General features: G+C 38.3%; 1 protein-coding gene across 1 annotated transcript in view; it reads left to right on the top strand.

The window, feature by feature from the left end:
- The window catches only part of LOC306845315 (uncharacterized protein), a gene marked incomplete at its 5' end in the record, with an annotated part of 50,343 nt that overhangs the window by 16,866 nt on the left and 19,016 nt on the right, over positions 1-14,461 (top strand). The window contains 50 exons of the mRNA XM_079378023.1: positions 348-491; positions 614-789; positions 1,005-1,034; positions 1,158-1,184; positions 1,291-1,335; positions 1,477-1,578; positions 1,677-1,739; positions 2,001-2,036; positions 2,122-2,175; positions 2,309-2,380; positions 2,511-2,624; positions 3,117-3,143; positions 3,690-3,743; positions 3,908-3,979; positions 4,119-4,178; positions 4,263-4,298; positions 4,424-4,468; positions 4,697-4,732; positions 4,831-4,875; positions 4,975-5,010; positions 5,123-5,155; positions 5,251-5,286; positions 5,473-5,544; positions 5,779-5,838; positions 6,029-6,064; positions 6,188-6,268; positions 6,698-6,733; positions 6,818-6,862; positions 6,947-7,018; positions 7,511-7,555; positions 7,661-7,696; positions 7,804-7,845; positions 7,932-8,012; positions 8,090-8,125; positions 8,416-8,451; positions 10,593-10,673; positions 10,761-10,796; positions 10,917-10,988; positions 11,086-11,130; positions 11,797-11,832; positions 11,928-11,963; positions 12,698-12,802; positions 12,929-12,994; positions 13,189-13,224; positions 13,306-13,341; positions 13,423-13,461; positions 13,542-13,577; positions 13,649-13,771; positions 14,016-14,225; positions 14,362-14,397. Of these exons, the coding sequence (XP_079234149.1) occupies positions 348-491; positions 614-789; positions 1,005-1,034; positions 1,158-1,184; positions 1,291-1,335; positions 1,477-1,578; positions 1,677-1,739; positions 2,001-2,036; positions 2,122-2,175; positions 2,309-2,380; positions 2,511-2,624; positions 3,117-3,143; positions 3,690-3,743; positions 3,908-3,979; positions 4,119-4,178; positions 4,263-4,298; positions 4,424-4,468; positions 4,697-4,732; positions 4,831-4,875; positions 4,975-5,010; positions 5,123-5,155; positions 5,251-5,286; positions 5,473-5,544; positions 5,779-5,838; positions 6,029-6,064; positions 6,188-6,268; positions 6,698-6,733; positions 6,818-6,862; positions 6,947-7,018; positions 7,511-7,555; positions 7,661-7,696; positions 7,804-7,845; positions 7,932-8,012; positions 8,090-8,125; positions 8,416-8,451; positions 10,593-10,673; positions 10,761-10,796; positions 10,917-10,988; positions 11,086-11,130; positions 11,797-11,832; positions 11,928-11,963; positions 12,698-12,802; positions 12,929-12,994; positions 13,189-13,224; positions 13,306-13,341; positions 13,423-13,461; positions 13,542-13,577; positions 13,649-13,771; positions 14,016-14,225; positions 14,362-14,397 (3,014 nt within the window). The remainder of the gene's footprint in view (positions 1-347; positions 492-613; positions 790-1,004; positions 1,035-1,157; positions 1,185-1,290; positions 1,336-1,476; positions 1,579-1,676; positions 1,740-2,000; positions 2,037-2,121; positions 2,176-2,308; positions 2,381-2,510; positions 2,625-3,116; positions 3,144-3,689; positions 3,744-3,907; positions 3,980-4,118; positions 4,179-4,262; positions 4,299-4,423; positions 4,469-4,696; positions 4,733-4,830; positions 4,876-4,974; positions 5,011-5,122; positions 5,156-5,250; positions 5,287-5,472; positions 5,545-5,778; positions 5,839-6,028; positions 6,065-6,187; positions 6,269-6,697; positions 6,734-6,817; positions 6,863-6,946; positions 7,019-7,510; positions 7,556-7,660; positions 7,697-7,803; positions 7,846-7,931; positions 8,013-8,089; positions 8,126-8,415; positions 8,452-10,592; positions 10,674-10,760; positions 10,797-10,916; positions 10,989-11,085; positions 11,131-11,796; positions 11,833-11,927; positions 11,964-12,697; positions 12,803-12,928; positions 12,995-13,188; positions 13,225-13,305; positions 13,342-13,422; positions 13,462-13,541; positions 13,578-13,648; positions 13,772-14,015; positions 14,226-14,361; positions 14,398-14,461) is intronic.

Below are 14,461 nucleotides of genomic sequence, written 5' to 3'. Positions count from 1 at the left end.
CCATTATGAAAATGTCTAGCTGACACAAACATGTCCAGGTCATGAGTCAACCCAAAATCATATGGAGGATAAAAATGAGGAATTGTGTATTACATACTGTATATATTGCGTAAAGAAAATGAAGATGATTTCTAGTACCCTTTCGGACCTACTTACTGTAGTGCAATCATTTCTTAATATTAAATCCACCCAAAATTAAAAGCAGTACAACAAAATACATATGAAACATTTACAAGTTCTACATATATTTTAGTTTTATTTGCAAGCATGTACTGTACATATTTGACATTCAGGTGACATTAGTATGTGAATGTGAGTGTGCTGATATTTTCTGCTTTTATGTGTAGGCCAGGCAATGACATACGCACGTCAGTTTTTGCTGAGCGCACCAGCAGGTCGGAGGTATAGTGTTCCCGGGGTGGTTGTTATTATCGCTGACGAGAAGTCAACCGATGATCTTAGCCAGCCCGCTGCTGCTGTTAGAGCCGATGGTAAGCCACACAAAATCACCCCGAGCACATTAATGTACACACAAACAGAGCAAACCATCCCGGCTGCTTTGTCCCATGTCCATAAGAGTGAGTTAGCGCTGTAATAACTGTATGTCCCTCAGGTGTGACAGTGTTGGCGGTAGGAATTGGACGTGCAGACTCTAGAGAGCTGCGTTTGGCAGTGACGGATGGCAGCACTCAGAATCTGCTCTATGCTCAAGACGCAAATCAGCTCAATGCTCTCCACCCCGACCTGGCAGACCTCCTCTGTGGCCTTGCACGCGGGACTAGTGTCACGGTCAGATAAAATCCATCCGTCTAGCTGTCATAAATGTCGTGTCATCATTTTTTTTATTATGATGCTTGCTTGGCCTGTCAAGCTTGCCAGAATCATGATACAGCAGAAGGTTTTTTTATATTTTGGTGGCTTCAAACCTTATTGATTGTCTTCATTGATAAGAAGAGAAGACTAGTTGCAGTAAAGACTGACTTTGATTTGTTGTTTCCTTTTAGCCAGGGCCTTGTACCACACAGTGTCCACAGGTAAGACTAACATATACTGAATGTTTCTATGTACAGAAACACAAAGATATAATTACTTTTTTGTGTTTACATTTGTACATCTACATGCACTTCACAAGAGATTGACCTGTGTCTTTGTTGCAGGGTGCTAAAGGGGAACTGGGTCAGAAGGTAATTGTTGTTGCATAAAATAACTCCAAGATGGCTTGTTGGAGTTGATAATTGGTGAAAATTTCTGGTGAAATATTTATGCATCTTGTATTTTGTGTGTATATAGGGTGAGAGGGGCAGAGATGGAGTGGATGGAAGAAAAGGCGAGCCTGTAAGTTAATCTGCATGCACATTTAGCTCTGTTGTTCATCTACACTGTGGGATTCATTAATTATTGCTTAGAAACATGTTTTTTATTTTTTATATCTTCAAGTAAATGTCTGATTGTGTGTGTCTGTGTGTTTTTAAATAGGGTCGTGATGGTTTACCCGGTCGTGAGGGCCCCAGAGGACCGGAGGGGCCACCAGGTCAACCAGGCAGCGGTCTGGGAGTGAGAGGAGAGAAAGGCGAGAGAGTAAGTGGCACTTAAATATGAATACACACATATGCACACAGATCATAAGTATTGATATGACCTCTTCTTCTCCATTTGTTTCCCTTCATCTTTTTTAGGGTTTCCCAGGATTGGATGGCAGTCCAGGTGTTCCAGGTCGTCCTGGTGCAGTTGGATTACCAGTAAGAATGAAATCATGAGTAATTTTATTAAGTGGTATTGTTAAAACATGTATTTGTGGATATACTGTATGCACACCCATATAAATATCATAATAATTAGGTCTGGATGCATGCTAAAAACTCTTAATCTCTTTATCTCTTAATTGATCTCTTAATTTAATCCTCTTTAGTGCAGTGCCACTTAAAATATTAAAGCTAAAAAGATTTCATTAATTGATTTATAACATGTGTTAATTATCTGATGTTATTCTGTTATTTTAGGGCATTCAGGGATTACCAGGTGTCACAGGAGACCCTGTGAGTACTCACTAACATACTGTACATGTGTAGACACAAACATACACAAACACTTATTAAATGTTTTTTCTGTTTTGTTTTACAGGGAGAACCAGGAATTTCAGGCCCTCGGGGATTAAAGGGAGATAAAGGTGAAAGGGTAAGAGTGATATTAAAATTAATCTCTAACTGCTCTACTCTACCCCTAGATTTAGCATTTTATTTGTTCAGTCATTTGCAGCAAGAACTTCAATTATTTGGTTCAATTATTTGGTTTTTACTAATTACTACAGGGGGAACCTGGATCTGCTGCTGGAGGAGGTTTACCGGGCCGTAAAGGAGAGCCAGGAATCCCAGGGATCCCTGTAAGAAAATCTCTCTCACCAGCAAAATGACATGAAAGAATTATATACATGCACAGTACATGTACTTCATTTCATCAAGTAAACAACAGGGTTATTGCATTGGCCATTTTATGTCTTTCTTTCCTTTTAGGGCGCTCCTGGTCGTTCAGGTGTGGATGGGGCGAAGGGAGAGCCAGGTGCACGAGGTCTGTCTGGACAGGATGGTCGCCCTGGGTTGTCAGGCACTGCTGGACTTTCTATTAAGGTCAAAATCCATTGTCTTTTCTGCTAAAGGTGTCTCTAAATGTGCAGCATGTATGCCTCTGTCCCTGGCCCTGTTTGACTGATGGGTAGTTTGCTCTGAACTTGTGCCGGTGTGGACTTTGTAAAAGGGCATATTATTGAGGGTCTTGATGGCCACATTAAATAACACAACACTTATGTATATATGTATTCGTAAGCTCACTCACCTTTCTCTAGGCATTGTATGAGGTTAGAGGTCAAAATAAAAATGATCGATCTACAGTAAAACATCTGCACAGCTGTTAAATGAACCAAATATCTATCAGTACAACAATCTCACCGCCATGTTTGTTTTCTTATTTTAACCCAGCTATGAAAATATCTGAAAGTGCCACTGGCATTTTTATCTAGATCGATATTGTTATGCAATATTATTCATTGTTTGAAGTTTCACGTATACCTTCAGCCAATCATGTATCTGTCTGTTTTTATGTTTCATTTAATTTTCCTGCAGGGTGAAAAAGGCAGCCCTGGTGAGAGGGTGAGTTGATATAAATTCTTCTTCAAAAGAAGCCAAAAAAAAAAAGAGAGAGAAAATAACAAGAAAACAGAACAAATATTAGAAAATAAGTCATCAAATGATGTGCAAACTACTATATTTTAATGAAGTCAATTACTTTAGATGTTACCATACGTTTTTTGTCAGTTTGTCAGCATACTGTATGTTAGTAAACGTGCAGAAATATTGTATTGATTGCATCTTGATAGTCCCAAGTGTAAGGTACATGGTCTTTTTATATACCTTTAACCCAGAATCCATGTAATCAGATAGAACATAAATTTACACTGGTAAAAAAAGAAAATGCCTAATTTCAGAAATCCACCACACAACACTGATATAAATAAAATTATTTTTTTATGCATTTCTAGGGAATTTAAAAGCAATAATCCATTGGGTTTTCAGCAAGGGCAAAGTAATCTAATGCACCACGAGAACTCACTTATGGTATACTAATATGATGTGTAAAGACAATCAGTCACATTTCTTGAACGTAAATGTGTTCTTCTGTCTTATTCTGATTAACAGGGTCCTCCCGGAGTGGGTAGTGGGGTAGCTGCTAAAGGAGATGCCGGTGAACCTGTGAGTGTCTCCATCATTCATGACAATGTGGCATTGTAAATGGATGTTAACGTGTTTCTCTGTATTTCTGTGTGAGTGCTGCTGTAATTTGATTTGTGTGTACTTGAATGTGTGTTTTTTTTTTTAAATCACACGCACCGAATGGTATTTGTGTGTATTTTCAGGGAAGTCCTGGACCACCTGGTCCTCAGGGCCCACGAGGACTGACTGGACAAAAAGGATCCAAAGGAGAATCTGTATGATTTTTTCTGCTATTATTTTTTTACATTGCTTGTAAGCTTTTTTGTTAGTTTGTTTGTGTTTTGTAAAATGTGTGCATTGCTTGTCCATGAATGTATTTCCTTGACCTGGCCTGTTTGTGTGATTGTGTTGCAGGGTGAGAGTATTGAGGGTAAACCAGGCCCCCAAGGAAACACCGGAGACCCTGGTGATCGGGTATGAAATGCTTTCACTAATATATTTCATGCTTGCTCTAACATTCCTCCTCATTTTTCTTTCATTTGTGGATTTTTGTTTCAGGGTCCCCGAGGCCCTCCTGGTGAAATTGGAAGTAAGGTAAAGAACAGAAGTCAGTGCATGACTTTATTGTGGCTTGTGTCATCAAGGTACAATGAACACACTTTCTGAATGCATAATCTATGAATCAGTTGATGAAGTTTTGTTGTTTATTGTTTTTTCAGGGTGATCGAGGACAGACTGGGCCACCTGGTTCAGATGGAGTCAAGGTGACTATTTGTCTCTGCATGATCTGAAGAATCTCTGTATAAAAGTTTCTAGATTTGTACTATATCCCTTGTGCTATTTAGTGTTCCCCAGGCTTATTTTGAAGCATTTTAAGGTGTGATAAGTTGTTTAAGCAATTTTAAACAAAGATTGTACATAAATTTAGCTATGTAAATGAGTATGATTTTGTTTTGATATCATCCTTTGTATAATTCTGATGTTTTTTTTAGGGAGACAGAGGCCTTCCAGGTCCAGCAGGAGACAAGGTGTGCCCTTAAGCTACATAAAACATTGATGTATATTCTTATTAGAGAGCTGTGGGTTACTCTGTGCTTGTTTGTGTCTGTTTTTGTTTGTATGCTAGGGAGATAAAGGTTCAGCAGGCCCCCTTGGACTTCAAGGACTGAGGGTGAGTGGCTGCACAAGCCATGATAAGTCACAAGCATGTGAAAATGCATGCATCCATGAGTGTACATGCATACTGTAAATTATTTATATGTGCCTTCAGGGATTTCCAGGGAGCAGTGGCCTTCCTGGAGAAAAGGTAAGTTAAGATTTCAGCATTATTCTCAGCTATCTACTTCATTTTATTTTGTACTTGTACTGTAATTTCATTTATTTTATTTATTTATTTATTTGTCTCTGTCTGCTTTAAGGGTGCTGACGGTGAAAAAGGGCAACCAGGAAGCTGTGTAAGACCATAATATTAATGTTTTCAAATTCATATGAACATTTCATTCATTTGTAATGGTCCTCTTGACATTTTTCACTGTGGCTTTTTTAGGATTGTCAAGGTTCATTTGGGAAGAAAGGAGAGCGGGTATGACTTTTGGGAACAATGCGGAAACTCTGTCTGTGTCAGATAACAGTATTTCTGTTTTATTCTTATGTTAAGTCCTTTTTTATATTAACATTCAAATGGTACAAACCCACTCAAATCTGATTTTTACTGTTGAAGTTCCATTCAAAACTTCAACTATTTTAACTCTTCTTTTTCTTCCTTTAGGGTGAAAGGGGCCTCCCAGGTCCTGATGGCGGTAAAGGTGATAAAGGAGATGCAGGACAAAAAGGGGAAAGGGTGAGTTTTGTGAATGAATGACAGTGTTCATCTGGGAAATGTCTGACTGGATGTGATAGTGAGGACATTTTCAAATAGAAATTACACTTACTTTCACACATACTTTATCACACATACTTGTGAAATAAAAGCTTTTTTTATTATTATTATTATTAAATAATTTATAAGATTAATTTCAAGGTACATCTGAAATTGTGAAACCGTATGATTGGAACTTTCTAATCTATCCCACAGGGTGCCCCTGGAGCAGGACAGTCTGGCCAACCTGGACCTAAAGGGGACCAGGGTGATCGGGTAAGTTTGTCTTCATACACTATATATACTATATTTGCATTTCCAGATGGAAAAGCCAGAGTTTATAAGGCAGTAGAAGTATTACGGTAAAGCTTCATTTTTAGGCTTTGGTTTTGCATAACTGAAATACAGAAACAGCTGCTTTTGTATAAGTCATAATATTTAACATACTGCTTATTTATTTAAACAGGGTCTCACTGGATTGTCTGGAAAACCTGGTGCGAAGGTAAAGTAAAAACTGTCTCTCTCACTCCAGTGACCCCAGAGCATATGTTCATGCAAATGACTCAGCATAAGCCTGAATAAGTTGTCATACATTGCTCCCTTTTTTTTCTCTGTGCGACTCTAGGGCAGTCAAGGTGACCCGGGGGAGAGAGGGGAGGCAGGAAATTCTGGTCCACAGGGGCCCATGGGCCCCAGAGGGAAGGATGTGAGAGTCTGCACCCATTTATACATGAACACAGGACTCTACTAAAAGCTGCTTATAACAACTTCATCTGCAAATAATGCTTATCAACTAACATTTTGTTAGGCATAAGTGTGTCACCCTTAACATATCAGGTGTTTTGAAAGTTACTGCTCCTTCGACTTTAGCATTATAATTAATCTGCTTTGGTATTGAGATTTATTCAGTGCTTTTTTTTAACATTTAACTCTTTCTTGTTTTTCTTCTGACATCTTTCTTTCTTACTGAAGTAACAAGTAGTCAAGGTAATCCTTGTCATCAGATTCTGCTCCACACTTGCTTAAAGCTACTTTATTTGTACATTATTCATGACATTGTAATTATTTTAGTTAGTAATTAACATAGTAAGATAACTATTGTGAGGAAGTCTGATCTGTTATTTTGTTTCTGTAGGGACTAAAAGGAGACAAAGGAGAGGATGGCATTCCAGTGAGTTTTTTTTTCATCATTCCTGTATTTGTGAATATGTTTGTGTTTTGTATGTAATGTTGCTCTGTTTCTCTTGTCTCTCAGGGAGAATCAGGGTTGGCGGGTAAACCAGGAGAGAGAGGTCTAAGAGTGAGTACTCAGATTTGTTATCTGATGTTGCAAATTATTGTACTTTTCCAGCTTCATCCTAACAGTGGTGTTTTAATATTACAGGGACTACCAGGTCAACTAGGTCAACCTGGGGCAAAAGGAGACACGGGTGATCCAGGGGAAGATGGAAGAAATGTAAGACATATATGTAGCTACCTAAATGTATTTCCGCAGAATTTGTTTTTTGAATTATGTTTTTCTTTTAAAAAAACTGAATGAAAGAAACTATGAAAGAATGAAATGAAATTATGTTAATACAAAGTACAACATGACTATCAATAGAACAGATATTACAATAGATTAATAGTGAAACAGGAATTTTTAGATTCCCATTTTGTCAGCAAATATAATTTCTTTTTACATCCTTTATTTTTAGTTGCTATAAAATTATATATGGTTCCTTGTATTTAGCGACCTGCAGTCCTAAGAGCTCATCATATTGAAATCCAGGCCCATGACCCCAAAACTAATGTTTTATGAATTTATTGGATAAACAACCATATAGTTAAAAACATCAACCTTGCCTTTAAATAAAACAACACTGGATCAACTCTGCAAGGTATTTAGGACTATTGGTTTAGATTATTGAGTTATTTTTGTCTAGTCATTTGTCTTTGCTCTGTGCAGGGTACCCCAGGTCCCAGCGGATCAAGAGGCCCAAAGGGAGAACAGGTGAAATATCAGAAACTTCTCACTCAACACAAATTCACTCATGTTTGGACCTCCACACAAATACTGAAAGTGTCATCTAACTATCTTTATTACGGGTCATTATAGGGAATACAAGGTCCCCCTGGGCCACCTGGTGATGTGGTATGTTTTTAAGTCATTATCGTCTCACTGTACTTTTTTCCTACACCTCATGTTTATTTAAATAACCTGTTGCTTTTTAAATCTTTTGAATTTGCTCGTTCTGTTAGACATCTGGAGAGAAACAACTGAAAGGTGACAGAGGAGAAAAGGTACAGTAAAATGTTCATAGTGTTTCAATTCTGTCTGCCATGCATATTCTGGTTTTGCTATTGTGATACTCTTGTTTTAACTCCAGGGAGAGGCAGGTGACCCAGGGGAGCATGGGGCTAAAGGTCAAAAGGCTGAACCAGGAGCTTCAGGCCCGCCAGGACCAAGTGTAAGTCCTTATGGTGATCAGACAGTATGTGTAATTGGTAGTAATGTGATTTGTATCTTAACCTATTTGTGTTTTAGGGTCCTGAGGGGCTGCGTGGGCTACCAGGAGCCAGAGTAAGAACCTCCTACTGCTTTTATGTCTTTTAGCTATTTAGATATTTCTTTGACCTGTATGTGTATCTGTTTGTGTCTGTCTCTATGGCAGCATAGACAATGTAAATGTAGTGATATACTTAATCCCATTCAAACACATTTAGCACAGTGGCAACTGTAGTATGCAGCTGAATTCATTCTAAACATTCAGATAACTGATTTCTCATTAAATCTCCACTGTACTACCACATGAGGAGTATTATTTTTAATAGCAGATTGTACATCTCATTCTGCTCTCTGTTTTTTTCTAGGGTGACCCAGGCGATAGAGGCAGTCCAGGAGAAAAGGTAAGAGAGCCAGGTTTTTTGAGACTATTAAAATGACCACAAGACATAAAATATAAAACATATTTAGCACAACAAACATTTTTAAAAACATTGTCAAAAATCAGCTTTGTTTGAGTGACAGATTCTTACAGGAAGTTGTATTAGCCTAAAGATTAAGGAACTGCACTACTTATGCAAAGTCTGAAGGATCAGTTTTATATTTGGGTGGTATTCTTTCGGCACCTCACGATTCGATTAAATTTTGATTCAGGAAATCATGATGCGATTATTAAACAATATTCAATGCATAAATTTTTCAACAGTGCCTTTTAGCCACAGATCTTTTTAAATAAATCATGCATTAGACCTAGAGTCTTTCCGACATATGTGGAAGCTTTAGGTTGCTTAAGGTTTCTCTGTTAGAATTAACAGACGTGAACAGGCTGTTGTTCCTCCAGCTCCAGATGGACACATGAAATGATTTTTAGTGTCATGTTTCTGAAAATTTTTATTTAAGTGTGGCATATTTTTTACAAAAAAAAAAAAACTGAAAAAAGCTAAATTGAAATTCTTATTATGAATATTGTTCATTTTTATAATTTGCTCATTGAAAGTATTCTAGGAATTATATTTTTCCTAGCCCTAATAACTATGATCAGTATCTAGCTTAATCACCATTGAGCAAAACATTTATCCAGAAGCTTCTAAATATTGAAACTGGGCTTTCAATCTTTGTATTTGTATATGATATACACTTATGTTCAGTTTTTTTTAGTTTTTTATGTGAAAAAATGCTTTTAATCGATCAAACTATATTAAAAACAGTAATAGTGTGAAATATTTTTATAACTGTTTTCTATTTTATCGAATTATAAAATATAGTTTGTTCTTGTGATAGCAAAGCAGAATTTTCAGCAGCCATTACTCCAGTCTTCAGTGTCACATGATCTATCAGAAATCAATCTAACATGCTGATTTGGTGCTCAAAAATAATTCTTATTATTATGATCAATGCTGAAAACAGTTGTGCTGCTTCATATTTTTTCTGGAAACCATAATACATTTTTTCAGGATTCTTTGATGAATAGAAAATTCAGAAGAACAGCGTTTATTTGTAACAGATTTTTTGTAACAATGTCAAAATCTTTACTGTCACTTTTGATCAATGTAATGCATTTTTGCTAAATAAAAGTATTAGTTTCTTCTTAAGAAACAAAAATTTTACTGACCCCAAACTTTTAAATAGCTAAATAGTAGTGTATATTGTAAGACTTTTTTATTGAGAAGCAAGTACAAGTACTGTCAATTACTTTTTGAATGAGGCATCTATAAAGTAAGCAGCTTCCTTAAATATCTCTTCAAAAGCAGGTGTAAGCACCCCTGCAAAAATCATTCTATTTTAGAGTGCAGCAATGACAATACTTTGAAAGTGAGTGTCATACAGCGGTAGACAGCTGAAAAATGTCTGAAATGGTACAACTGGCTGCAGTAATCAGTGTAAAGTATAAATATAACTGCTTAGTCATGGATCTCTCTATACTGCAGAAGCTGTAACACACTTCACTATGTCAGGTTTTACCTCTTGGGGTTTAAAATAGCAGGTCTCACCAGCGCTGCAATTATTTGTTATTGGCTGTCTGCGAGACTGTTTAATCTTTGTTTAACATTTGTGCTACAGAATTGAAACAAGGCTTTGTTTCTTAGTGGGAGGAAATGAGAAAACAAGATCTCACTGATGTCTGGAGGAATATTGTAAACCATGCTGTGGCTTTCTGCTTCCTGTCAGAGAGACGTATAGCCAATTAGTTTATATCTGACCCTTGTATACTTGTACCAGTCCTCATCTAATTGATCCTTTTGATCTCTGTTTCTTTTCATAATCATTGTGTAGGTATCTTCATTGATTTTATTATATTAATTAAGCTGATGACTGCTGCTTTTGGCATGCGTATGTGTGATGCTGTCAGAAAGGTGTTATTAGTGACAAAGATTGGATCTGTCAGTCAACCCATTCTCATTATTATTCATTTAAGTTGGTGACGTCCCAATGCTGAAAAAATTCAAATTGATTTTGACAGTTATGTTGAGTGTTTTTTGTGTATGTGTGTGTCACAGACTAGTTAATATTGATCTTTTGTGTATATGTGCGCATGCGTGTACAGGGAGAAAGAGGAGCGGCTGGTTTGGATGGACGACCCGGTCAGGATGGGAAACCTGGGCCGCCTGGAACTCTTGGATTACGGGTCAGATCACTTCAATCCGTGCATCAGCTTCATATTCAAAGGATCTAATCAATCTGAATCCTGCTATAAATGTTTTTGGTTTTGTAGGGTGACCCAGGAAAACAAGGGGATCCTGGAAGAGATGTGAGTACTCCTGTCTCACTGCATGTCAAATCATTTGTTTGTTGCATCATGATGTTGCCACAGTTTGCTGCAACAAATCAATCCAGTTTTTAATCTGTTTAACATTTAATTGTTCACTAGGGCTTGGCAGGACTAAGAGGGCCTCAGGGGCCTCCAGGACCACTTGGACCCCCAGGAGCTAATGGCACACCTGTGAGTAATAACACAGAAATCATTTATCCATACAAATTCAAATACTGGAGCGTAAGCACATGTTATCACATCAATATAATGTTATCCTTTATTTCAGGGTAAAGCAGGGGAGGATGGGAAACCAGGACTGCCTGGAAAACCTGTAAGTACTGATATAATCTTAATGAAAACCCAACATCCTTTCATAAACCTTTGTTGATATACTGTATATCATTAGTATGTGTTAATTTCCAAGCCAGCACATAAATCCTGAGGCTTTTCTTTTGTTATCAAGGCTCAATCTAGAATGCAGCATGCAAACTCTCGTTCCAGTTTAACAACGATTAAACCATACTGCTGATAATAAATCACCCTCTTAGCAGCCTAATGAGCTTTCAGTGGGAGGTAACTCTGCCTAATACGCTTTATAGTTGAAATATGTGAGGAGTTTCAGTCAGCCGTGTACAAATGTGCAGTTAACCTGACTCAGATAGATTATGCCGCTGGAGCTGAGCTTACGCAAAACGCACTTGTCCTGCAGTTTCTACTGATTTACTGATCACAACCCTGAACCAGCTGTGGTAATTGCAGGAGCTATATTGGGCTGGATGGCACCCGTTATATAGCTGTAATATGAGGCTGCGTGTCGCACAAAGCGTTTAGAAAAGAAATTACTGCTTGAATGAGTCGCACAAAATTACAAGAGTTCTCATACCAAAACAGGAAGAGCTGATTACAGGAAGTCTTGATTACAGAAATTATGAAAACGCGCCTCGCACTCATCCAGATGTCTGTGTTTAATGCCTCGTTTTCTATCAAACTTTTTCAGGGCGAGGATGGCGTGCCAGGAGAGGATGGTCGAAAGGTAATAAAACACCTATTGCTGAGAGCTTGTGTATGATTGCATTGTCATTTTTGATAATTAGCCTCTGATCGAATCTGGTTATGCCTTCTATGCAGGGAGATAAAGGAGAGAAAGGGCCTGCTGGAAGAGATGTGAGTCTCTTGTCTTTATCTTCCTGATCATCCTGTTCTCACTCTCTTCCTGCCTTTCACAACACAAGGCAATTCCATCACAGCTTATCATACTGTACTCTGCACTACGTAACATTTTCAAAATATAGTACATTTTAAGGTTTGTCTGACAGCTATGTTGTGGAAAATGTTATTATTACCATTATGTGGATCTCATTTGCCATGTGGCATCAAAGGTAAGCATGTAGCAGGTTTGTAAAGGCTGTTATTGTTTCTAAGTGATGCCTGATAATGTTTGTTTTTGTACTCCTTGTCGGTACCTGTTTTTTTCTTCCTGCATTTTGTGGCCACGTGACTCAATGTACTCAGATTTAGTTGTTTTCTGTGATTCAGTCCATGTCATTATGCTTCTATACTCTTTGCCCTTTTTACTCGCTATTTGTCTGTCTCGCACAGCTAATTTTTCCATCAGCACAAATCAGATTTGTTGTTAAATGGATGTTTTCAATCATAGAAACACACTCGCAAACATACACACACACTCTCACACGCATTTTAAATGTGTGGATGCTCTTCTTCCTGTGCTTGATGCTGAGTGCAGTCAATAATTATGAGTCAGCAGCCTTATGGGAGAAACTCTTCACTGATGAGTTTATTTGATGTGCAAATTTATGCCCATTAATTAAGAAATTAATTTATATCATGGTTATTTCTCTCATCTCCCTCTCTCTCTCTCTCTGTTTCTCTCTCCTCAGGGTCGAGATGGGTTGAAAGGTGATCAGGGCATTGCAGGACCTATTGGCCTTCAAGGTCCCATTGGACCCCCTGGAGTTCCTGGAAATGTCGGACCACCAGGACCTGTGCGTTTGTGTTTGTGCATATGTTTGATTTTAAATAGACTGCTACTCTCTTTATCAGATGCGAATTCTGGAGGATGCTAAATTTATGCAAACAGCTGTATATCTCAATCTTTTATTTTTTTTCAGGTGGTGTATGCTAAAGGGGAGCCAGCAACACCTATTCCAGGCCCCCAGGGCCCTCCAGGAGCCCCTGTAAGTAATATCTACCACTGCTGTATTTTTGCTTTTTAGAAAAAATCAACACCTACATTTTCTCCCGAAATTGTGAAAATCTTGTTTAGTTAAGCCCAAGTATATACATTTAATTGTTGTTTGAATTAAATACAAACAAAATGAGTGCAGCTATGAATTGTGACTTTCGTTTGCATCGTTTTTTTATCAATCAGGGAGTACCTGGAGTTCCAGGAGCTGCTGGACAAAGAGTAAGTTAGTCTGTGTGTTCAAGTAAATATATTGCTCTGTTACGTATCATGATGTTAGTTATAATAATGTGACCTTTGTAGGGGGAGAGAGGTCTGCAAGGCCTGAAAGGAGATGTGGTGAGTGTATTTTTACGAATGTGTATTTTAGTGGTCACTGCTCTCAGAGCTGTCATAAAGCAGTTCTCTTTCGATTGACAGGGTGATCCAGGAGAGGATGGCAGACCAGGAACTGTAGTGGTAAGGAAACGCTCCCGCATACAGAGTCACACATTGGCTGTCAAGGTGACTAATGTTTTTTTCCCCCTGTTTTGTCATAGGATGTGAAGAGAGCTTTGTCAGATTTTGGCATTGAGGTACTGAGAAATTTATCAAAATGATTGACAGAGTTTGTATGTAGATGTACATGCCACCCTCTCCATTGCAGGTCAGAGAACTGAAACTATTAGTTGATGACAGAAGCAATCTGGTATCAAAGCTTAGCGAATTGACGGAGGGAAAAAGGGGAGAAAAGGGAGATGTCGGACCCAAAGGTTCTCCAGGAGCAGATGTGAGTTAAAATCTTGCATATGTGCGACAGAAAGGTTTCTGGTAGCTTAATAGTTGGATGAGTTGTGTCTCCTGGTACCTTTTGCAATGAAGATCATGCAAAACTCATTGTGCGCTGACCATGGTGCTGAAACGTATTTCTGGTTAGAAAACATCAAGCAACTCTATATTTCATTCCTGTCTCATCATTTTCTCTTCTTTCTTTTTTAAACCTTGTTCTCTCTTTCTTGCATACTGGCTTTCAGGGTGTAAGGGGTTTCCCGGGTGAACGAGGTGTCAAAGGAGAGCAGGGTGAGAAAGGGCCTCCTGGCTCACAGGGTCCTCCAGGCAGGGCAATTGTTGAAAGAGGCCCAGAGGGTCCACGAGGACAGGCAGGTGAACCCGGAAAGCCAGGAATACCAGGAGTACCAGGACGAGCCGGTGAACTTGGAGAATCTGGCAGACCTGGGGACAGGGTAAAGAGAAAAAGAGCATTGCATTATTTTGTTACTATAGCTGTTTTACATCTTTTAGGAGATAAGGAGTTGATTAAAGAAAACTCTTGATATAAAGATATTGTAGAAATGAGATTAAAATTTGTCTTTGTTACAGGGGGGAAAAGGGGAGAAAGGGGACAGAGGGCTAGCTGTAAGTACCATTACTATAATTCATGCATGCTCACGCAAGATCCAAAATTAACTTTGCCTCACTT

This window comes from Barbus barbus (genome assembly GCF_936440315.1).
Source record: "Barbus barbus genome assembly, chromosome: 25".
NCBI classification, from domain to species: Eukaryota; Metazoa; Chordata; class Actinopteri; order Cypriniformes; family Cyprinidae; genus Barbus; species Barbus barbus.
The sequence above is the reverse complement of the archived record's forward strand: the minus strand, read 5'-3'. Positions and strand labels throughout refer to the sequence as shown.